Consider the following 23907-nt stretch of genomic DNA (forward strand, 5'->3'; position numbering starts at 1 on the left):
TAAAACTCTTTAATTGAATAAATAAATAAATGGTGGGTGAAAAATTATGTATTGGGATGTGGCCCGAGTGACTGCCAGTGGCTGAGATTAATTCAAGCATTCCATCCATCACCTTGTTGTTTTGAGAACAAGTAGTCAGTCATGTGAACAACTCGAGCTCTCGTTTATCTAAAAGTTATTGCAAATATCTTGCATCAATTGTTCAGGGATGCGCTGTTTGTTACCACACTATTGAACAGTGCTGTATAGGTTTTTGTGCATGTTGTAAATACTCTTCATTACATTTATTCACACATATAAGGAAGCCAGGTCATTGCTAATCTGCATCTTAATATTGAGTTTTGTCTTGGTACTCATTGCTGACATTCTTCTTATCGTACCATTGCTCTTTCAAATAAGAGTCCAACTTGCCGACTTGCGTATTTCTATTTTAAGTGTTTTTAACTATATTTTTACCTGTTCCGTCTTTTCATTTTATTTAGGAAGCGACATGGTGGAGGCTGAGTATAGTGACATTCGTATCGTAACTTCACCATTTAAAATCCTCTTCACCAAAACATCCAAGTACTTCAAGCCCACCATGCCCTTTGAACTTAAGGTAAGATGGATTCTGTTAAAAGCCTGTGTTCTGTCCATTCCTTATATCCACTTTAGGGGAGTGACCTCAGTCCAAATTCAGTGTCGAAACTTTCTTGAACTAAGAGCTTATAACAGCAGATTTTCTATCAGTCAAATTTTGATTTATGTGTCATTCTATAGTCTTCTGTACAATTACTTCAGTTTACTCGGTCAGCAAGTAATCAGCCTCGTACCTAGAAGGAATGCTTCTTGCAGGGACTCATTAATCTTTACTCTATGCATATGCTGGCCTTTTGATAAATGGCCATTGCTTTGTGGCAGACACAAAGGTCCAGATGTGGTGGGGCCTGCTATCAACAGCAGGGAGCACAAGGTTTGAAGCATGATACATTCACTTAGAAATGTCAGGCCGAGTGACAGGGCCACTACAGTCATGTTTTCCAAATATTTGTATCAACAGAGGTGGAGCAGTAGCAAATTGGAAGATAAATATCAAGGGAGCCACACCCTCACCTTGTTTAAAATAAGGTTGAGGACTCATTTGGCTGAGCCTTTATTTCCTGGCCTTGAAGACATGCCGGAGATATGAGGGTAAAGGTACAAATTGGTGACCAGCATCTCACTCTCTGTAGATGAGTCTTGTGCCCTGTCTAAGGCATTCATGCCAGGTGAAATTCACACTTCTAAGTAGTGTGTATGTGCGTCTACTAGGCCTGGGTGGAGTATGCGGAGTGCAGCGCAAGAGGGTGCTGCTTCTTTTCTACCGCTTGAGTAGATATTGTACTCAAGCAGCAGCTTCCTCAACGCATACGGAAGGTTTCTCAAATGTGAGCAGTAGCTACCATCTGCGACCACCCAAGTTGAGAAATCCGCCCACCCGCGTTGAGAAATCTCAGCGGGAGGTAGATTTTTCATGCTCGCCAACTTGATGCTGGTGAGCCTGGAAGAAACTCCACTCTTCTGAGTGTTTCAGAACTCCGTGCACTAAGCGGAGCACAGAAAATTCTGCAAACTCCACGAGCAGAGGGGAATTCATCACCCATGCCTAGCTTCTACTGAAAAAGTGGGGATCACAATTATCAGCAATGCGGTCCTATTTCCCCTGCTGCAGACAAGCAGCTCTGTTTCAGAGTTCCAGGGCAGAACAAGAGGTTTTTGAAAATGTTTGGAATGAGTAATTGAGTGTGTGACTAACTGAGTTATTGAGCAACAAGGTGTTGAGCAAGCGAGTTAGATGCCTTCAAAAAGACAGACGTCGAAAGACAACCTTACAGGTTAAGATTCTGAGATCACATCCAGGCATTAGTTTGGAAGTGGCTCTCAGTAACTTTGAAAGGGCTGTGTTGAGTTTCCATGTACTGCACTAAGTTGAGAATGAACGTCAACTGACTTTTAAAGTTCACTAGTAAGCTGCAAATAAAGGGTACTTTGATAAAGATACCTGTTATGGAGCCCTCTGTCAGCAGTGAAAGCAGACAGATGGACTCTCAAATCCACCTTAGCCAGACTCAGCTGTAAATGACACAGAGTCAAATTCTTCTCATGGCAAGAGTACAGAGTACTTTTGATGTCTAACCTGTAGCAAAAGCTCTTCTGTTTGAGGGACAAGCATGTTCTTCCTGGAAAGTCTCATTTCTTCGTACAGACAGATATATTTGAAAAGCCCTGTGAATGGACCTAAGGAACTAAACTAGGGTAGTACATCTTACATCTTGGCAATACTAGTTGGATCTCCTTTGTTTGTTTTTACAAATCTTTTTTATTGAGTACATTATTCGACATGATGTGACATTTGATCAATACTTCAAGCAAGTGTCACATAGAGTACTAAATGATATAGACATTATTCCCTCACAAGGTCTTCCAACTGTGGGGAGGTATCATCAAAGGGTGTGCAAATCATCCCTCTAGACACGTCCTATGCCTCCCAAATTCTCGTGCATTTTTGTGGGCATCCTCTACTTTTGTATACCACTCTTTCTGCCTGCATACCCCAGTACATATCGGACTCCCAGTCACAGAACTTGGGTTTAAGTAAGCCCTTCCAGGTTCACACTATATTGCGTTTCACAACCATACAGCTGAGGGAGACCCAAACTCACTCGGCTCTTCACAGATCAGTTGCTTCCCAGATTTTGAGGAAACACAAGCGGGGCGAAACTTCAATGGTTTTGTGGCAGGTCGAGGACAGTGCTGATGTGACCCTCCCCCAAAATGTCTGAAGAATCGGGCATTCCCACTATTGATGCAGGTATGTACCAATTTGGCCACATACCCTGGGGCAGGAGGTAGGTAGGGGGTAGCGGAGTTCAGGGCACCCATTTTTACAAGCACTGAACTGGTGCAGTAAGCTCTATGTAGGAGTTCAAGTTGGATGAGTTTAAATCAGGAGCGGATCGCCACCTCCTGGGGGGAAGCTAACGCCTCCTGCCATTCTTCATCATCAATGTCCCCAATGTCCTACACCCATCGTGCACGACCTTTCCCCATTGTGTCCGGTGTATTGTTAAGTATTTAGCGGTATGTCAAAGAAATAGCTTGTTCCTGGAGGTAGTCGTCCAAAAGTCTATTCTTGGGTATCGCCTTTTGTAGCACATTCCGAGCTTGGAGGTATCTAAAGGTTTCTCCACTCTGTAATTGGTAATCTCTTTGGAGATTGCTTAAGGGGACCACCCCACCCCTTGCCCACAGATCGCCAACCCTAGAGAGACCAATTATGTCCCACTTGTTGAAGCTGGGATGCTTCGACAGCAAACCCAGTTGGTGTGTGTCGAGCAAGGGAGTGACTTGTGTAATTCTATCTTTCCACCCCAACGCAGTTGTCGCGGCGTGTCATATTGCAATTATGGTAGAAGTCGGGGTGTATTCAGGTGCCTGTTTCCTCTCTCCATAGATTGCCCTGGTATAATTTCTGGGGAGCATGTTATGTCAATCCATCTTATTGGCGGAGGTTTGTCCCTGGTCAATTCACCCAGTGATTAACGACAACCAGCTGGGAGACCCAATAATAGCTTTTGATTGGGTAGGGCAATACCCCCGTCATACCATCTTTTCATGAGTTTAGTCAATGCTATTCGAGGGGCTCCATTATTCCACAGCAAGGAGCGTACCTCCGCTTCAATAGTAACAAAATATTGCGCAAGGACCAAATAAGGTGTGTTCTGCAGAGCATAGATAAAGCGGGGGTACGCCATCATTTGATAAAGGGCAGCTCTGCCCGAAAGGGTAAGGGGCAGGGATTTCCAGTGTTGAACATCGGTGTAAAAGCGGCACAGTGGAGGAACCAAATTATGGTCATAAAAAACCACGGGGTTGGTCAAGGGATAGATTCCCAAATATTAAAATCCATACGTAACTATTTTAGCCCGGCAGTCCCTAGGCAGGGTTGGGCGGGCTCATAACATAGACAAGAGACTTATCCCAGTAAATAGTGTAACCAGAGTATTCCCGAAAAAGAGCAAATATATGTAGGACACAGTGAATGGAAAAGTAGGGTCTGGACAAGTAGAGCAGAATATCATCAGCGTAAAGGAAGATTTTATTCATCCAATCCACTGACCAATTAAGGCCCCTAATAAGGAGGTCCCCTCTGATCCATATTGCCAGGGGCTCTAGGTCCAAAGCAAATAGCAAGGGGGAAAAGGGACAGCCCTGCCTCGTTCACTTTCTGCAGTATGAATGTTTCTGAACGACCCTTGTTAACTGTAATGCGGGCTAATGATTACGAATAAAGAAGGCGCACCCAGGAAAACATCTCTTCCCGAACCCATATCTTTCAAGAGTGACAAATAGAAAGGGCCACTCGATCATATCGAACGCCATCTTGGCGTCCAGAGACATAATCACTGCATCCTCTCGAATTGTAGCCGCCCTGCCCAGACCCGTGGAGGCGTTGAAGGCTCAGAGCGGTGTTTCTGGCCGACATAAACCGGACTCGTCGGGATGGATCAATTTATGAAGATGCGGTGAGAGGCGGCATTCCAAGATTTTAGCTAGAATTTTAACTTCTGGGTCCTGGAGGGAGATTGGCCTGTACAAGCCACAGCACTCAGTGGGTTTATCCTTCTTGTGAATAATGACTATGTTGGCCAGTCTCTGTGTTGCGGGCAGAATGCCCTTGTGCACACTTTCCTCATACATTCATATGAGGTATGGGGCAATCGTGGTGGCATTTGTTTTATATAGTTCAATAGGAAGGCCACTAGGGCCCAAGGCTTTTCCAGACTGTTGGGCGCCGATCGCCTTGGACATTTTCTTAGCGGTCAAGACAAAGTCCAAGTCCTCCAAGTTGTGAAGGTCAAGTATAGGGAGTCCCACGGTGTCTAGGAGTTCTTTCGCTGCTGTTTGGGTGGAAGCCTGAGTGGAGGCATAGACCTGTTTGAAGTGATCAGCGAACGACTCCGCAATCCCGGCTCTATTGTGTAGTCTCTTCCAGTCCTGGCATACATTCTCACCTACCCATCCATTGGCTATGTCCCTTTTGTCTAGCCAGGCTAATAATTTGCTCACCTTGCCGCCAATATCATATATACAATGCTGGGTGGCCCAGTACTGGGCCCTCGCTGCGTCTTCAACGGTATCTCTGTACTCCTGCTGTTTCATGAGAAGTTTGTGTTTGGTGTTTGGAGTGTCAGACGCCATGAGATCCTGCTTGATAAGAGCAATATCACCCTCTATTGTTTGTAAGTGCTTCCTCTTCTCTGTTCTATGACCCACTATTGCTGTCACTCCGCTACCTCTCACCACAGTCTTGTATGCCTCCCTCAATACAATGTCAGAATCTCCTGACCCCTCGTTTTCAAGAAAGTATTGGATGGTCGTTTCGGTAAGTTTCTCTCTAATTACCGGCACCTTGAGGTACCAAGGGTTGAGCACCATTTCATGACAGTTGGATCTCTTTTGAACATTCATAAAAGTAATCCACTTTGACAAGGAGAACACTTCACTTCTAAAGACACGTTTTTTTCATGCCTGTTAAGGGCAAAATTAATTTAAAGTATTGTATGAGCTCAACCAGATTTAGGTAACAAACTTGGAAAATACTGTGAAGTAACAAATGTACCCACTGACTGTAGTGTTATTCTGAATGCCATGAGACAATATTTATGTTTTCTAGTTCAGCCCTGAAAAAAAAATTGCTTTTCCAGATGATTCCAGCAAGTCCACCCTGGTCTACTAAACAACAATGCTACTAATATGGAAACATTCACACATATGCTTTAAAAAAAATATGTATTTGTAACAAGTGATTCAGTTACAATAGCAAAGAACAGAAAGAAGTTTAGGGAAAGAAGGAAAAGAAACAAATAAGAAAAACAAAAAGGCAAAAATATCTTTCATGTTTCTTCCAGTACGTTTTGACCTGGTGATTTGGCCATATACATATTTTTTTTACTTAATTATTGACTGCCTTGGCAGGGATAAGGGAATGGACATCCCATGGTTAAAGTCTATTAGGGCTGTTTGCGAAAAAATCGGCTGTAAGGACCTCTTCCCAAACCCGACTGGAGGAGTAGTCTGGGATAAGGCTAGTGTGAAGAAGTGGTTCACCATTTATAAAACAGCCTCCAGAGAGGAGAAGGAAAGTGTCAAACAGTCAATCAGAGCCTATAACTCAGTGAGGACTAGCAAAGGAATGGAACCATACTTTGCCCTTACATACAATGCTCGGAATAGATTTTTAATCACACGTTTTAGGCTCAACATTTTACATTATTTATTAGCCGAAGCGGCAGGTTTTATCAATTATGCAGAGCCAAAGGGTTCCTGCGGCTGCGATCACCGATCTCCGCGGGATACCCTTCATTTTGTACTACTTTTTATTCATTGCCTAGGCGCCTGTATCTAATAAATTTGTTTAAAAAAATTAAATTCAGGCATGCTAAGGTCGCCCTCTTACATTTACAAATGGCGCAAGATCCCCTTACCCTGCTTTCCATTACAAGTTTTTTAAGGCTAGCATTGAAGCTAAGAGAGACAAGAGGTTCTGTGTAAAGGAGTGGGGGACAGATAGGGGACCAATGAATTGTGATGAATATTGCTATGCCCTTTTTTTAAAGAAACAACTACTTGTACAGATGATAAGAATGTGTGTATTATTAGTATTTTTTATCTGAACTTTTATGGTGTTTTGTATAATGCCGAATAAAGGAATTTACCTACTTCTTGATGGCGCTTTAACCTTATTATCATTTCGATGGCTTTTTTCGTTTTAATTTGACAAGGAAGCCTGATAAATGTAAATATTTAAACCATTTCCATTTTTACAATCTTTTACTAACACAAATCACATTCTTGATTGAGCATCATTGCATTCTCTTTCAGTATTTCAATCTAAAATGCAAAGTGCTGATTATAGCTATAATTTGTTGAGCTAGACATACTGACAAAAGAAGATATTCTTGGTATCCTACATTTTATTAGACAAGGACTTACCTATTGTATAGCATGCCTATTTATATAAGCAGCAGAAACCAATGCTTCTCCGATTATTAACCTAAAAAACAGGTTGGTTAGAGAGGGTGATCAGTGTCTCGGAGGCCAGGCTAGCAGGGTTGACAAGAAAAGGGTTTTGGACTGTACAGGCCCTGGGCAATGCAGTAACTCACCTGGTGGCCCTGTAGCACCACAATGCAGAAACAGATTCCTCAGTTGAGAATGTGGATAAGGCTTGAACCCAGAGTGGAAGTTGTGGAAAATTTGAGAAGCAGGTACACGATAAGAGTTAATGGGGGTCACAACATCAGTCACTGAGGATTCTCTACCAAAAGAAACAGAAAAGATACATCAGACCCTACAAGAGCTACATGGTGAACTGGACTGCTTCATGTTGTTTAGGGTTTAGCTAATACCTATGAGGAAGTGGGAAAGATGGAACACCGATGATTATTCTGAATGAACCTAGAAACGACGGACTGAATTCTGAAATAGGTAGCTTATCAGAACGCGATTCTCTATGAGGAAGATCAGATATTGTAATTCCCAAATCTGTGCCAGACATTTTGCTGGGAAAGTGGGCCTTGCAGTACATTTCAAACAACTCGTTGAACATTAAGGTTGTCTCGAACTCCCTACGAGGCTTACGTTGGATCACATGATTATAAAAATAGGTTTCTTGGTGGAGGAAGATGCTTGGACGGTGTGAGGGGGTTCACCAGGTTGAATTTTGCAGAGGGAATAGTTCCCCTCCTGTAGTTTTTGTCAGCATTTTTGGGGTTCTATGGGGGTGGATCTCTGTACAGATGCTCCTGTTTTAGGATAAGTGTAGGTCCTGGGCGTATGAGGGCATTGGTACGGCATTGTAGGAACTAGACCCGTAAGACAGTGTTATCTGCCGTGACTGTTTTCAAGTTTATTTTGTTTGCCTATCCATCCTCCCTCACCTCTAAATTTAATGAACGACTATGATTTGTTTTCTGTGCAGTTGATGATCACAGGGGTACACCTTGTGAAATATATAGTGCTGTGCTATTACTGAGTAAACGGTTTTGTTAGTGGTTGGCTGGGTACCTGGTCCTTAAATATTGTTACACATTTGTCTTGTATTTTGGGGCAATAAACAGTTGAGAATACTAAAAAAAATTACAGCGGTATCAAAAGTTCAGAAAAAAGGATGTCACTCAAAATGGAGATAAATATTTGTTAAGTTGCCCATTTTTTAACTGTTTTTATGAACAAATATAACACTCATGCAAGTGAATTTAAAACCTTTTTAATGTGCATGTAGCTATCTAACCTTTGGAGTGATAATCACTATATTACCCATACAATCGGAACTTGGATCAAGTTTTTCCTGTTCTTTAATGTGTCTTATTGTTTCTATATACTTTTGTGTTTTTTGTGTGTGATGAAATTGATTATTGAGCCAGTGAGTGATGAAGGTTCTACCAATGTTGTGTTAATCAGGCAGGGTTACTAGTTTGCTAAACTATCTAAGCACTAGTTGTAGAGCAGACCTCCTGCCTCACCAAGTTTTATCTTCTTCCAGGTCTTTGTTACAAACCCTGATGGATCTCCAGCTGTTGGTGTTCCAGTAGTTGTTAACTTTGGAGAAGCTAAAGGCAATACTGAAGAAGATGGGACCACTAAGTTGACAATAAACACAGAAGCCAATATCGAACAGTTGGCCATTTTTGTGAGTAACCAAATGCTGAAATTGAAACATAACACTTCACACAATTCATCCCATAGAGGCCTTGCCCTCATCAACTGATGCATATCTTCACACTTGGACTGACGACTCGAAGTTACAGGGCTATTTGTCACAGTTTGGACTTGATTATGATGAATGCCCCAGGGTCTGATGGTTTAATTGCTGCATCTGATAAATTGTGTTACAAAGTTCAGTATTTATATGGCATTATTACTATCATCTATGTTTAATTTGAACATAAAAGCTCCTCTTGATGCAACCACATGCAGTGCTTTCTTCTAGCTCAGTCTCCTCAAGATCATCATTTGTTTTCCGCCACCAGCTTTTATGTTGTAGTATTTTTTTTTACTCTTTCACTCTCTTAAATGCCATGTTTGTGCAAGGATCACAATTTACCATGTCACTTATAATCAGGCCCATAGAGGACATAGCTGCCACTCACATAGATTGACAAACATCACACATACACATGCATGTGTTTCCTTCCTTGTGGGGACTAACTTTTCCCAATGTTTTACAATTTTACCAATAACCGAAAAATGTTAAGAAAAAATCCATGATACGGGATCCTGCTTCAAATGTTCAAATATATTGTTATTTATCATCCTTGTGGGTACTTGAACACGTTCAGCCATCCTTGTGAAGGCCTACTCATAATTACCATTTGTGTTTGAAATCAGGCAAAGGCACATGGCAAAATGTTCATTTTATTAAAATTATTTTAAAAAAACACCATAACCTATATATCACGTAAACAATTCTGCACATATCCTAGCGGTATACAAAATCTGGATTATGCTACTTAATGTATGAGAAAATATATATCATGATTACAAAAAGGCAGTTCAAACTCTATTAACCTGTTAGCTTAGTGCTCAAAATCACAGGTGATAAAATAACTAAAGCATAAAGAAATTAATAGAAGGAACACACCCCTAAACAACCTCACGTACACCCACTCAGGCACCCACAAAACCACTCACATACTCATTCACACACCCACTCACTCCTTATTAGAGCCACCCACATACCCATTCACAGATTCATACAAGAACTCATACACCCACTCACTCCTCCCTAGAACCACTCACATATACCTCACTGACTGGTTTTACTGATGGCAGTTCTATCTTGCCTACCCCCCTGTTGAATCCTGTCCCTAGTGGTAATAGATTTGCAACACATAATACCAACTTTGCATCTAACTGTGATAATATCTTTTCGCCGGTTAATGGGATGGTTTATCAAGTCCCAGTCCAGAACAGGTACCAGTCCTTGAGTTTTTTTGACCAAAATGATTGACATCAGATGGGGCCTGGGACTGGGAGGAACGTTATTCTGAGCACCATCAATGACAATGCAAGCGAGGCGAAAATGGACCTATGTTCTGCCATTTTGGGCAATCCTGAAAGTGGGACAGCAGTTCACTGTGCAAATGAGATTGTTGAGGATACAGTGATTGCTACAGGGATTGCCATAGGCAGCTGTATAGATGCACCAGGGTCAGATCTGAGTAATAGAGGTAATTGTTCTAATGACACTGTTGATATCGCCAATGATTGTCATCTTGTGGGGGTTTCTATGGCAAGTTGGAACATTGCCGGGTGGGCATCTAAGGCATTCAAAGCAGAATGGGAGGAAATTGTAAGATCCTATGATATTTTATGCCTGCAAGAGACGTGGTGTGTTAATAAACCTAGCCTTGAAGGGTATACATGCTACAGCTTGGATGCCTCTGAATCAAGTCATGGTAGGGCTAAGGGAGGTCTCCTTATTCTTATCTCTGTAGATGTTAAGTTGACTATTATCAAACACCTGTTAGTCGAACCGCACTCACAAATCTTGTGGGTACGTCTACCGGACAGCACCAATGTGCTTTTAATTAATTTTTATAACAATATTTTTACTAATTCTCGGCACAAAGTGATAGATGAGCTATCCTGTGCCTTAATGAAGCTGGTAAGCGAAGCAACATGCACTTTTAATTTTGTTTGGGTTGGGGATTTTAATTTACAAGTATGTAGTTTATCCTCTTCTAGGGTCTGTGGGATCGTAACTAATAATGGGGAGAAAATGGCCCACTTCCCACATAATGCGTATGGAGAGACAATTAATAGCACTATGGTCTCGTTTGATCTAGAGCTATTGAGTACTGCACAGGAGGGAAGTGAGTGCTCAATTCCCACCTTCACTGGAAGGAATGTGAGCTCCATTATTGATCATATTATGGTCTCATCCGACTTGGTACCACATTGCACAATTAGGGTTAAGGATACATCCTCCCTGAGCGACCATAATTGTGTCAGCTTGCAAATTACTACATGGATGATTAGAACTGAACCACCTACCAGAGTACTGTTAAATATAGAGCCGCATAGGCCTAATGGGGTTAGGCTGAGATGGAAAGGTGAAAATTCGGCCATAGTGGAACCTTTAACCATAAATAAATGCATGATGGACATTATCTTATCTTTAGGATGCCCGCCTGCTCAGGTTATGACTCATTTTCTTAATATCAATACTGTCATTAATAACATCTTTACGGGGAAAAGAGTAGGCAGAGGAGGGAAAGGGATTGGATGGTTTGACCATGCCTGTACGTCCCTGCTCTCATTACTCAAACAAGCTTTGGCCTATACCCCCAGAGACAAGGATAGAGTCAAACTTTTAAGATCTGATTATAAACAGGCGCTATGTAAAAGAAAGAAGGAACTACCTCAGGAAGCCTGGGAGCATCTTACACAGGCAGCCGAAACTGCTGATAGTCGCCTGTTTTGGTCCACTGTTAACTCCCCTTTCCTCCGAGATGACAAAATCCCGCATCTTTCATCTAATGTAGGCAGCGAGGATTGGGTGAACCATTTTTCTGCGATTTTTCAAGATAATTCCTTGATGCCCAATGAAAACAGGATCTGGCCTGTAGTACCTTTAGATATTACGTTGGGAGAGGTGGAAAATGGTATTAAAAATAGCTAGGGGGGTAAGGCCCAGGGACCAGATGGAGTCCCGATAGATGTTTACAGGGCTCAACCGCAGCTTTGGGGACCAATACTTACATTGGCACTTAACGCTGCTGTAACCCCTATGATTCCACCAACATGGGGTGACTCCATTATAGTCCCAATTTATAAAAAGGGGGATAAAGCACTGGCAAGTAACTACCTGCCCATCAGCCTGCTCGACTCGTCTGTAAAAATTATGAGCAGAGTCCAGCTTTTCAGATTGGAGGAGCGGGCTGATGAGAACGGAATACTTGCAAATTCACAATACGGATTCAGGAAGGGTAGAGGGACCCTGGATCAGTGCTTGAATTTGGAGTTGTTGATAGGCAAGTATACCAGAGCCAAACCCGGTAACATCTATCTTTGCTTTGCTGACCTTAGCAGTGCTTTTGATTTGGTTAATCATTCACTTCTTTGGACAGTTTTGCTTGATATGGGTGCTCCGAAAGAAATTATCTTTTTCCTCGCCAGATTATACAGTAAACTGAAAACATGTGTTCGGTATGGTGTCAGCGGGGAATGTACCAGTGATTTTAATGTTCAACGGGGAATTAGGCAAGGTTGTGTCCTTGCACCCCTTTTATTTACCCTTTTTATTAATGGGGTTGAAGCCGCCTTGAAATCTATCAAGGCTGATGCACCACAAGTTGCAGGTGATAGTGTCCCAGTTCTGCTATATGCAGACGATGCGGTGCTCTTATCCCGGACACTCATTGGTTTGCAGCGTCTGATGGACAAGTTCACCGAATTTATTGGGAGCAGGAGACTGTTGATCAACAAGAATAAAACTCATACTATGATCTGTGGGATTAAAGTGGGCAGAAATCACCCCTTTTTTATTGAAGGGGTTAAAGTGCAGAATGTGAACAGCTTTTGTTACTTGGGGTTTACTTTTACTAGTGATGGTAGATGGAGGGAGGAATTAACGAATGTCCGAACCAAAATGAGCAAAAGCTCTTATGGCATTTTTAAATTTGCGTCTAAGCTGGGGGATAGACAATCGCATGAGCGGATGTATATGGTGAACCTGTACTTACAATGGTTGTGTGAATGAGTTTGACGATTTACACTGACTATTGCTAGAAGTAAACCCTGCACTTTTAAATCTGTGCGAACTAAACGATTATATGTTTAGGGAGCGAAAGGAAAATTGTTTTTAATAGCACTGCGCCGATTGATTTTAAAAATCCGCACTGTGTACCCTGTAGGAATTTGACCTGTGTACTATTTCTTACTCACCACTGTGGCATTCATCACTCCCCTAGCCCCGGTCCACCGCAAGCGCTAGGCTTGTTTGTGTGGAGGGCGCAGGGAGGCACCTTCTTCCGGCCGGCACTGATTGGCCGAGCGCGCAGAGGCGGAGCTGATCAACAGCCCGTCCTGTACAAAAGCCCATCAAATTCTACACTTCCCTGATGACAATCGCATGAGCGGATGTATATGGTGAACCTGTACTTACAATGGTTGTGTGAATGAGTTTGACGATTTGCACTGACTATTGCTAGAAGTAAACCCTGCACTTTTAAATCTGTGCGAACTAAACGATTATATGTTTAGGGAGCGAAAGGAAAATTGTTTTTAATAGCACTGCGCCGATTGATTTTAAAAATCCGCACTGTGTACCCTGTAGGAATTTGACCCGTGTACTATTTCTTACTCACCACTGTGGCATTCATCACTCCCCTAGCCCCGGTCCACCGCAAGCGCTAGGCTTGTTTGTGTGGAGGGCGCAGGGAGGCACCTTCTTCCGGCCGGCACTGATTGGCCGAGCGCGCAGAGGCAGAGCTGATCAACAGCCCGTCCTGTACAAAAGCCTGATGCCCCCTATGATGCGCAGCGAGTACGCGCTGCTACCGCGCCATTGCCGCGCCAAAGACAAGCCTAAGACCAGCCCGTCTGGGCCCGTCCGGGCCAGGACGGGTCTAGGGGCATGGATCCATAATCCACTAGTTCGAACTACTACAGGTATGAGCTCTGACCAACTAAGAGCCTTACGGCCGGTAAAACATAGAAATTGTACTGTGCTAACGCCATCAGAAAGCACATATTGTACGCACTGTAATTTTGCCCTTACAAATATTCAACCCCACCCTGATCCTAACCCCCGCATTTTAAAACCACCCCCAAGGCAAAAGCATGCTTCCTGCGAATACTCCTTTTACAGCGTAAATTGTAGATCTTTATCACAGCACAAACTTGACATCCTCACCTTCTTGCTAGACAAGGTACCCAGTGTCCTGTTCCTTACGGAAACATGGTTACACGGAAGTTCCGGCCCAGACATAGCAACCGCTCTCCCCTCAAACTATGCCATCGTAAGGAGAGATAGACAGGGCCAAGTAGGTGGGGGGATTGCGATTATCTTTCGCAAGGAACTCACCTGCAACTTGGAGCCTGTAAATATCCCAGACTGCGAGGCTGCACTTCTTAAAATCACTCTTAACCCCAACTTCACGCTCTCTGGCCTCCTAATATACAGGCCCCCCGGTAATGCAAACACATGGGCGGCTAGCCTGGCAAACTATATCACCCCCTTTCATTTGGATTCCAAAAATTTTACACTCCTTGGTGACTTAAATTTGCACCTGGAAGATCCCACAAACATGATATGCTGTAACTTAAAAGACGATCTAGCAGCACTGGGTATGACACTACTCAATTCAGGACCTACACATAAGGCAGGTCATCTATTAGACCCCATTTTCTCCAACATTCCCGGATTAAAATGGATTCAAACCAGTCCCATATGTTGGTCAGACCACTATCTACTCCACTTCTGCCTCACTTTCTCCAATGTACCCCTACCAAATATGGCCTGGCCAGCTACTTCCATGAGAAATTGGAAGCTTATTGATGTTGAAGAATTAAATCAAACTCTCGCGAACAAACCCCCCATTCATGCCCTAAATATGGAAAGTATAGCCGAAGCAACCCAGTTATGGCTGGAGAACGCAGCCGACAAATGTCTTCCACCAATTCAGGCTAAAAGGAACATCCATCGCCCCCCAGCCCCATGGTTCAATGAACTCCTAAAAATTGAAAAATCAAAATGTAAAGCCCTTGAAAGGCAGTGGCGGAAGGACTACACCCAAGAAAAAAAGTTAGTATACAATAAAGCCAGAAATGTGTATCACTCTTCTTGTATCAAGGCCCGTGCCTTATATGTAGCAAATACCATAAACACTGCCGCAAACAAAGCAAAGACACTCTTTAACACGGTTAAGGACCTTGCAGGTGCTCAAACAACCGCAACGACCTGCCCTTTAAATAATAACCAATGCCAGGACCTTGCCTTTTTTTTCAAGGAAAAAATTGAAAAAATCATTCTCAATATAAACTCAGTCTCCGCCGTGAATGGCCCACAGGAAGACATCCCCGAAAAATTGGACGTATTGAACACTATAGAGCGATGCCTCCTATAACCGTGGACTCCCTAAAATCCTCTCTCAAAACCATTTCATCAGGCTCCCCTCGTGATCCAGTACCTGTTAGCATCTTGAAACAGATCGACACTCCTTCCCTGTCCATCATAGCAGACACTTTAAATTCTTCTATTCAACTCTCCACAGTCCCATCATACTGGAAACACGCCATGGTAAACCCACTTTTGAAAAAACCCTCAGCTGACCCTACAATATTGGCAAACTATCGACCAATATCCCTGCTCCCGGCCTTTTCCAAACTCTTGGAAAGGCACATACATTCTGCCCTCACTCTCTTCACTGAGGAAAATGATCTCCTTCATCCAACACAATCGGGCTTCAGAGCAGGTTTCTCCACGGAGACCGCCCTGTTGGGTGTGACCGAACACATCAGGAGACTATTGGATGATGGTCAAACGGTCGCACTCATTCTACTAGACCTGAGTGCGGCTTTTGACACCATCTCACATAGCAAACTCCTGGCCGCACTCGAGAGGAATGGTGTCCGTGGCGATGCATTAAAATGGATCAAGTCCTTCCTAACAGATAGGACCTTCCAGATTAAATCCTCCCTCGCCTGCTCTGACACTTTTAAGGCCCCCCATGGAGTACCCCAGGGCTCCATCCTGAGCCCGTTTTTCAACCTTTATCTCAAACCCTTAGCTGACCTAGCCGACAGCGTAGGTCTCACCCTTATGACCTACGCTGATGATTCCCAAATCATTTTTTCACTGTCAGACTCAGAACCCTCAGCTCCTTCCCTCCTCAAACTTGGGCTCCATAAAATTTTCAGCTGGATGTCCACCAATCAGCTGAAATTAAACGGTGATAAAACCGAGATCCTCCTGTTAGGAAAAAATAAAGAGCTATGGAACTCCTCCCATTGGCTCCCCGAAATGGGAATTCTCCCCACTCCAGTAAGCCAGGTAAGAAACCTAGGAGTCATCATTGATAGTGCTCTATCATTGGAAAAGCAGGCAAACAAAGTGGCAGGCCTTTGTTTCACCATTATGAAGTGGCTGAAATTTTTTTTATGGATGCTGCCTCTTGTCACCCAAAAAACCGTAGTCAACACACTAATTACATCGCGTCTTGACTATGGCAATATTCTCTATCTGAGCTCCAACCAGGCAGTCATCAAACGGCTACAGTTGGTTCAAAACTCAGCTGTGAGACTCCTGTGCAGAATTCCAAAAACGGCTAGGGTGTCAAAACATCTAAATGATCTACATTGGCTCAGGGTGGAAAACCGCATCAGTTTTAAAGCTCTGAGCTACATGTTCAGGATAAAATCAAAAACGGCACCGAAATATCTGCAATTACTAGCCACTCCCTACCTACCTGCGAGAAATCTGCGTTCCCAAACAGCAGCAATTTTCACGGTCCCCAGGTTCAGACTGACAAGAATGGGAGGAAGATCGTTCTCTGTCAGAGGGTCTATTCTGTGGAACACACTTCCTTTACACATACGTAAAGAAGAAAATTACGCCAAGTTCAGAGAGAACATAAAAACCTGGCTCTTCCGGAAACAATTATGTTAAATCATGCTCATCATATACTTTCTGTTCAACCATATGTCATAGGCGCCGGGAAACCCTTTTTGGGTAGCTGTGCGCCATACAAATTCAAAAAATAAATAAATAAATAGACGAATCAAGGATATGTTGGAAATCTACAAGGCACGTAGTGTATCCATTGCCCTTTACGGGGCGGGGCTTTGGGGCCACTGCAAAACTGATTGTCTACAGATAGAAGAAAACATCTTTCTTAAGAAATTATTGTGCCTCCCTAAATCTGCTTCAACAGAGTTGATCCATAGAGAGGCAGGGGTTTCTCACCTAACAGAGCTCGCCTCACTTAGGCCTTTATTGCTTTACCGAGCAATTTGGCTTAAGGATGAAACCGAATTCAATCAACTTATAATAAGGGGCTGCCTTGAATTAGACAACTGTATGCAGATATCGTGGCTTAAATATGTTGTAGATTGTTATAAAAGTATCCTTGATATCGATTTGTTGTTAGAAAACTGTCCCCCTAGAGGTCTTGCGAAGCAGGATCTTAAAAAGACTTTTATGTGTCATAAGGCTCTTAAACGTTCAGTAACAACCAACTCCCTCGCTACTGTTAAAATGTACAATAAATATATTGCTGCCGAGGGATTTCAATGTTATCTGAATGTAGTAACCAGGCCAACGCATAGGTTTGTACTGACCAGATTAAGAGTTGGCATTGCTCATATACTAGTGGCCTTCCCACATCCTAAAAAGTCTCCTGTGGGTCCGTGTCCTTGCGACGGACATTCTAAGCAAAGCACAATGCACTTTATGCTTATTTGTCCCCTATTTCAGAATGCTAGGATCTCTTTTTTAAAACCATTATTTCTTAAATATGGAGTGTTAAATATGGAGGATGCTATGTGTTTGTTGTATAATTTGGACCACCCCGATATATGTTTTTATACTGCCAGTTTTATATGTAAATCTATGGCTTTTAGAAAAAGTATGAGTTTCTAATCATGTATGTACTTTTTTAAATTCTGTTGCCTGTTTGCTGTGCTTTTATGGTCATTTTTACCATGAACCGAATAAAGCTTCATGAACTGAACTGAACCTCACTGACTCATAGAACCTCTCACACAGCCATACACTCACTCGTACAGCTCCTCACACAGACATATTCACTTATACAGCCACTCACGCATCCACTCACATATCCATACAGCTCCCCAACATAGCCATACAAACACTCACACACCCACATAACCACTTACATACCCATTCACATATCCATACAAGACTCCTATATCTGCTCACTCACCCATAGCGTCATTCACACAGACACTCACTCTCCAATATGATCACTTAACCAAACACTCACTCTAACAGCCACTCACTCACCCATGCAGCCACTTACACAACCAGTCACTCACTCATACAGCCATGCAGATACCCACTCACTCACCTCTAGTCACTCACACAGCCACTCACTCACAAATATAGCCACTCACATGCCCACTCAACCACACAGCTACTCAGATACCTACTTATACACTGATACAGCCACTCACATACCCGCTCACACACCCATACAGCCATCACACCCCTAAAAACCACTCACATACTCACTCACCCATAGAACCACTCAGATACCCACGCACACACCCACATAACCACTAAATAAACCTAGGGACTTAGTCAGAAATCCACTGATTCACCCACACAGTCACTCTGCATGTATTCACACACACACACATACATTCACAAATGCACTCACACTTTGGTACAGAGAGTGACACACCCACTCAGACCACACATGTTACAGATAGTATCCAATATTAGTAGTAGAACTAGTTTACTAATCTAATTTTGGTAGAAGGTTAGTATTCAATTCAATTCAATGTTTATTTATTATGATTTGGAGCTCTTAAGAGTTCCACATAAAAGTATACAAATAAAAGGCTCTGATATATCAAATCATACAAACGGGGAAGGATAAAAGTATTCTGTCCTCCTTTGCAGATAGTGAAGAATAGGTAACGCAGGCTTTTGCCCCCATTGTAACCCGTCGTGCCTATTCCTTTCTCGCCACTGATTGTTTGATTGAACGGACATTAATTGTTCGATATTGGTTCTCTCTTTGGGTATTCCCTATTTGCGAATACTGCAGAATAGAAATATTCTGTCCAGTCTTCGCGAAGTAGTGAAGGATAGGTAGTGCAGACTTTTGTCCCCATTGTACCCATCATGCCTATCTTCTCCCCATTGGTCAGTAGTTGGTTCAGCCCGGACCGCTTATTAGAGGTGGATCATCCGGCTCCTCTGGAGGGCACCCCTAATAAGGATATGTTTTTAAAATATGGACTAGTCGCCGTAGCTTATAGTAAGTTATGGAATAAATATACTAAAAAGGATCAGGAAAGTCAGTGGCCACTGATAGGATCCTTCGATGACGCAAGAATAAGCGTGCTGGAAACAGCCCTTTGTAACATTAAAACCCCGCCCACTATGCTTGATAGTTTCGGCATGTGGCGCAAAGAAGCAGAGCAACGAAAGAAAAGAGAAGAAGCAAGAATAGGAAAAGAGTTACGAAAGGCAGCCCACCTGGCCGCTAAGAAACTAGAAGAAGAGATAAAAGAAAGAGAGGAAGCCAGACAAAAGCAGGAATCTGAGTCGACAGGCCAGTGCCCTGTTAGGACCCCCTCTACGCTCTACCCTGAGCTGCCCTCCAAACAACGGGCGAACGATGAGTTGTTGCTAGGTCCTCCGATCATCTATATGCCCCCCCATATGCCCCCTCCCAACCCCTAGTACAGCACTTGCCAGCTCCGAGTGCAAATGAGAATAACCTTGGAGCTAGTGCCCCAGCCCTCACGGCCTCCGCTCCGGCCGCATTAGTAACGACATCAGATGAACCCGAGACTAGCAACCAGCCACCGGCTAGACTGAATAGATTGAGCAAAGATGAGCGGGAGGGGATTGACAAGATAGTAAAGGCACTGGTAGAACGGAAGGAGAGTGAAGAATACACGATGGATATGCGCAATTCACATGCCGGTAGCCACAGACGGCATTTCATTTTACGGTTTAGTTACCACACCCTGAACGCATATGAGGATAGGTATCAGAATCGGGGTCCTGCTAAACTGACAGCGTTATATAGAAAAGTCGATATTGGAGACGAGGCCGAGCGTGACGCGGCGGACCTCTTCATGCAAACGCTTGAGGTTTTCCGCCATCTCACGGAACAGAAACCGGAAGTTAAGATTACAGTTCCCGAAACGACTGGGTCCTCATCAGAAGTAGGCAACACTATGATGCCTATCAGAGAAGCCGCCCCCTACTGGGTTCCCCCACGAGGTCAGGGAACGAACGACGATATCAACCATGCAGATGCAAAGGGGAGGTTTGTGTACAACTGGGTTTATCAACCATGGGATCGGCAAGATATTTTAACTTTTAGGCAAACCCTGCCCGATTTAAGAAAGAACCCGACAGCATTTTATACCGAACTAGGTACAGCCTTGGGCTCAACCATAATGACTCTAGCGGACATTGACTTGTTTTTTGGGTTATGTCTGCCGGCTGATGTGTGGAAGCAAATCCGAAAAGTCGACCACACAGATCTATTCGGACATACCTGGAATCAACTCAGTGAACTAGATAGGCAGCGGGAGCCCGGAAAGAAACCTGTAAAAGACATACTGGAACTCCCGGACAAAATAGTTCAGAAGCTAAAGACATCGATCCCAGAGAAGAAGGTAGACTGGTCGGTAGTCACGGCTTGCCGTCAGAAACCCCAGGAAGATGTATCAGAATACTTCTCCCGATTTGAGACGGTGTTCGCCGACTACAGTGGCCAAGACATGACCACTGCAACCGGACAACACCTATTCGTGCAAAACTACGTAAAGGGTCTATCGCAAGAGGTCTCCCAAAAGTTACAGACGAGCGAGAGTAGTTGGGGGGCCTCCAAACCTGCAGCTATCCTTCAGATGGCTCAGTATTACGAACACCAAAAGAACGAGAACGAGAGGGCGACTGAGAAAAAGAAAAAGGACTTGAAAGAACGAGTGATGATTGCTCAATTGCAAGGAGTGACGACAGGAAGGGAACGGTATAGAGGAAACTACCAGCCGAATGCCCCTAGAAATTCACCCCCTAGAGACCGCACACCCACACCCGGGGCTCCACGAACAGACCTCGATGAGAACCAGTGTGCGTTTTGCAAAGGATTTGGCCATTGGAAGTCTCAATGCCCGGTCCTCCTGGAAATGATTAAAAATAAAGAAACAAGGGACATGGCAAATGGCCCCAGGACTAGAGGGCAGGGACGATGGCACACCCACGACACCAACAATGACAGACCTGGCTGACCGAACACATTTGCCCGCCCCCGACAGAATCAGTGCCAACAGTCTGACTGTGACAACGCTCACGGCTTTGCATAGGACTGCCAAGGGCAAGGAAGGGATCCAGTCGAGCTCTATGTTGACCAGCAAGGTCCTTACGTCACCGCTAAGGTCCTGGGTACGAAGTCTCCATTTCTGGTAGACACTGGCGCGACACGTAGTGCGTTATCTAAACGACTGATTCCAAGGGCACCCTTGTCTGGCTCACACATAACATCAATAGGCTTTGATGGAACGCCCTCCACTAACCCTTTATTCGCACCGGTTTCCTTGAACTTGGACAGTAACCCCACTGACACGACGTTTCTGCTTTCCTCCAACACCCCCGATGCCATTATGGGACGTGACTTACTGAAGCATTTCCGAGCTACTATCAGGTGTTCACAGGACGGGGTTCGAGTCATTCTGTACGATAACCCGACTCTGCTCAGACCTCATCATGCACGACACATGCTCTCCATCTCTGACACTGACGCATCCTTACTTGACTCTCTACCTCTGTATCTATGGGCTAAAACTGACGCTGATGTAGGACGAATGATGATCGACCCCGTGCGCATAACTGTCCGCCAAGATGTGATACTCCCAAAACTCCCACAGTATCAGATATCGCCCGAAGGTGAGAAGGCATTGGTAATGATAATCCGGTCCCTGGTAGAGGCAGGAGTGGTAGAGGAAGTAGTCAGCAATATTTGCAACACCTAAGCACTGCCTAACCTGCCGTGAGGGGAACGGCCAACACGATTTAAAACTTACCCCTGCTCTGCTCTGCTCCACAACCGCGCCGTGAGGGGAACGGCCAGCGCCCACACCGCCATCCACCGCCATCCACCCGGAGCAGCAGCAGCTGGGGAACTACATCACCCAGCTGCCCCGGGGGTGGACGCGGCGGAAGCGACGACGGACACGCGCCAGGAGGCGCTTCATAAGCAGGGAGCGCCGAAGCGCTCTGGGGACACCTAAGCACTGCCTAACCTGCCGTGAGGGGAACGGCCAACACGATTTAAAACTTACCCCTGCTCTGCTCTGCTCCACAACCGCGCCGTGAGGGGAACGGCCAGCGCCCACACCGCCATCCACCGCCATCCACCCGGAGCAGCAGCAGCTGGGGAACTACATCACCCAGCTGCCCCGGGGGTGGACGCGGCGGAAGCGACGACGGACACGCGCCAGGAGGCGCTTCATAAGCAGGAAACGCCTCTCGCACCCGCGAGTCGCGCGCGGGAGAAGCCCGGGAAAAGGGCGGGCCCTCTGAGGCCCTCAGAGGTCATCAGTGGTCGGGCGGGCCACCCCATCAACATTGTCAATAAAGTTAGTTTCCTAATAAGCTGTCCACAATGGCTGATTGTACCGCTACAAGTGATAATGTTGACACCCTGATCCAGGACGCAGAGTCCCCGGTAATACTGCTAACGTCGTTTGAGGCATTGATAGATACTGCGTTCAACGAGATAGTTGAGACTGAAAGGAGATTTTCAATGGGTCCGACGAGTATTAACCTACTACATGCCACCGCCAGTCTCAATGGTAATGGCAATACCCATATAACCCCTGAAATAATTGTTGTAAAATCCTCACATCCCGCTACAGAAGTACCAATTGTCTTAGACGATGATGACACTGTTACATACATAGCACCAGAAGTGACTCCTGGCCATGCCTCAGTAAAAACATCTACAGAGGCCGCAAATAAGGTATCTGATAAAGTTGCAGCTAAGAGAAAGAGGGGCCCTGCTAAAATAACCTACAACAAACGGAAGCAGCCACTAAGGACTGTTAACCAACCAACCCCACAAAGTATGTGGAACAAGGGGAAGAGACAAAAGTTGGTCCAGCATATAGTACCCATACAGGATCAACCGCATCTGGGTGATATGGTCGTTATAAATAACGAGGGGTCAAATAATATATCTATCTCCACCCAGACTGAGCCCCTCCACGGAATTGACAAATCCAGTTATTATTCCAAGTCAGAGGGGAACCTTATTGAGACTGTTGTCGATACAATTTTTAAAAATTTGGAAGGTCAGATGATCAAACAATTTAATAATATTTTTAAAAGACTTGATAAATTGGAGAATATAATTAAAAACGAGGATGCTAAGAGAAAAGGTATAGCAAACTTGGACAAAATGAGAGTAGAACGATTGCTAAAAGACCTTGAAACCACTACTCGTGTCCTTACTACAGGTGACCATGGCAATACAAGGACAGTGGAACAACAAGCTGTAATTAATCCAATACAGTCTGACACACCAAAGGTATCTAAAAATAAGGGCACAACAGGCAGTAACTCGTCTGCTTGTCAAACCAACACCCCCTTACCCCCATGTAACCCTACACATGGATATGTTGCTTCGACTAAATCCTCTGTTTCCGCCAACGATGCAAGCGGATCTTCAATTAATTCTATCCGAAAGAGTAATGTAGCGAAGCAGACCACCTTAGCCCAGAAGGGTCCTGTCAATCACAGCCAGCACGACAAAAAGATTATGCATGAGGACAATAGGCCTATCAAACATCAAGGCCCGGCCCTACATCTCCCACCCGAGGCTTGTCCCTATGTTCTAGTTCTGGCTGGAATCCCACCGCTTAAGGAAGGTCAAGGAGAATCATGGGTTCAACTTCATAACAAGTGTATAGACTGGCTAACAAAGCATAAGGGGGTGGGTTATGATATTGCAAAAGAAATCATAACCACACGGCGAGTAACCTGGGTCGGTCCCCTTTACAAAAACATCAATGGGGACTGCATTGTAATTAATTTTAGAAAACCGGGCACAGCAAAATATTTGCTGAACAATAATCCTGGTCGTCATGGCCCGTCTACTGTGGTGACCCCAC

At 44.3% G+C, this 23907-nt stretch overlaps 1 protein-coding gene across 2 annotated transcripts in view; it reads left to right on the top strand.

The window, feature by feature from the left end:
• Positions 1–23907, top strand: part of LOC144826880 (A.superbus venom factor 1-like) — a 1649148-nt gene that overhangs the window by 403848 nt on the left and 1221393 nt on the right. For both annotated transcript variants that reach the window (XM_078685340.1, XM_078685347.1), the window contains 2 exons: positions 483–598; positions 8567–8713. In XM_078685340.1, coding sequence (XP_078541466.1) covers positions 483–598; positions 8567–8713 — 263 coding nt within the window. The remainder of the gene's footprint in view (positions 1–482; positions 599–8566; positions 8714–23907) is intronic.

This window comes from Lissotriton helveticus, chromosome 1_1, assembly GCF_964261635.1.
Source record: "Lissotriton helveticus chromosome 1_1, aLisHel1.1, whole genome shotgun sequence".
Taxonomy (NCBI): Eukaryota; Metazoa; Chordata; class Amphibia; order Caudata; family Salamandridae; genus Lissotriton; species Lissotriton helveticus.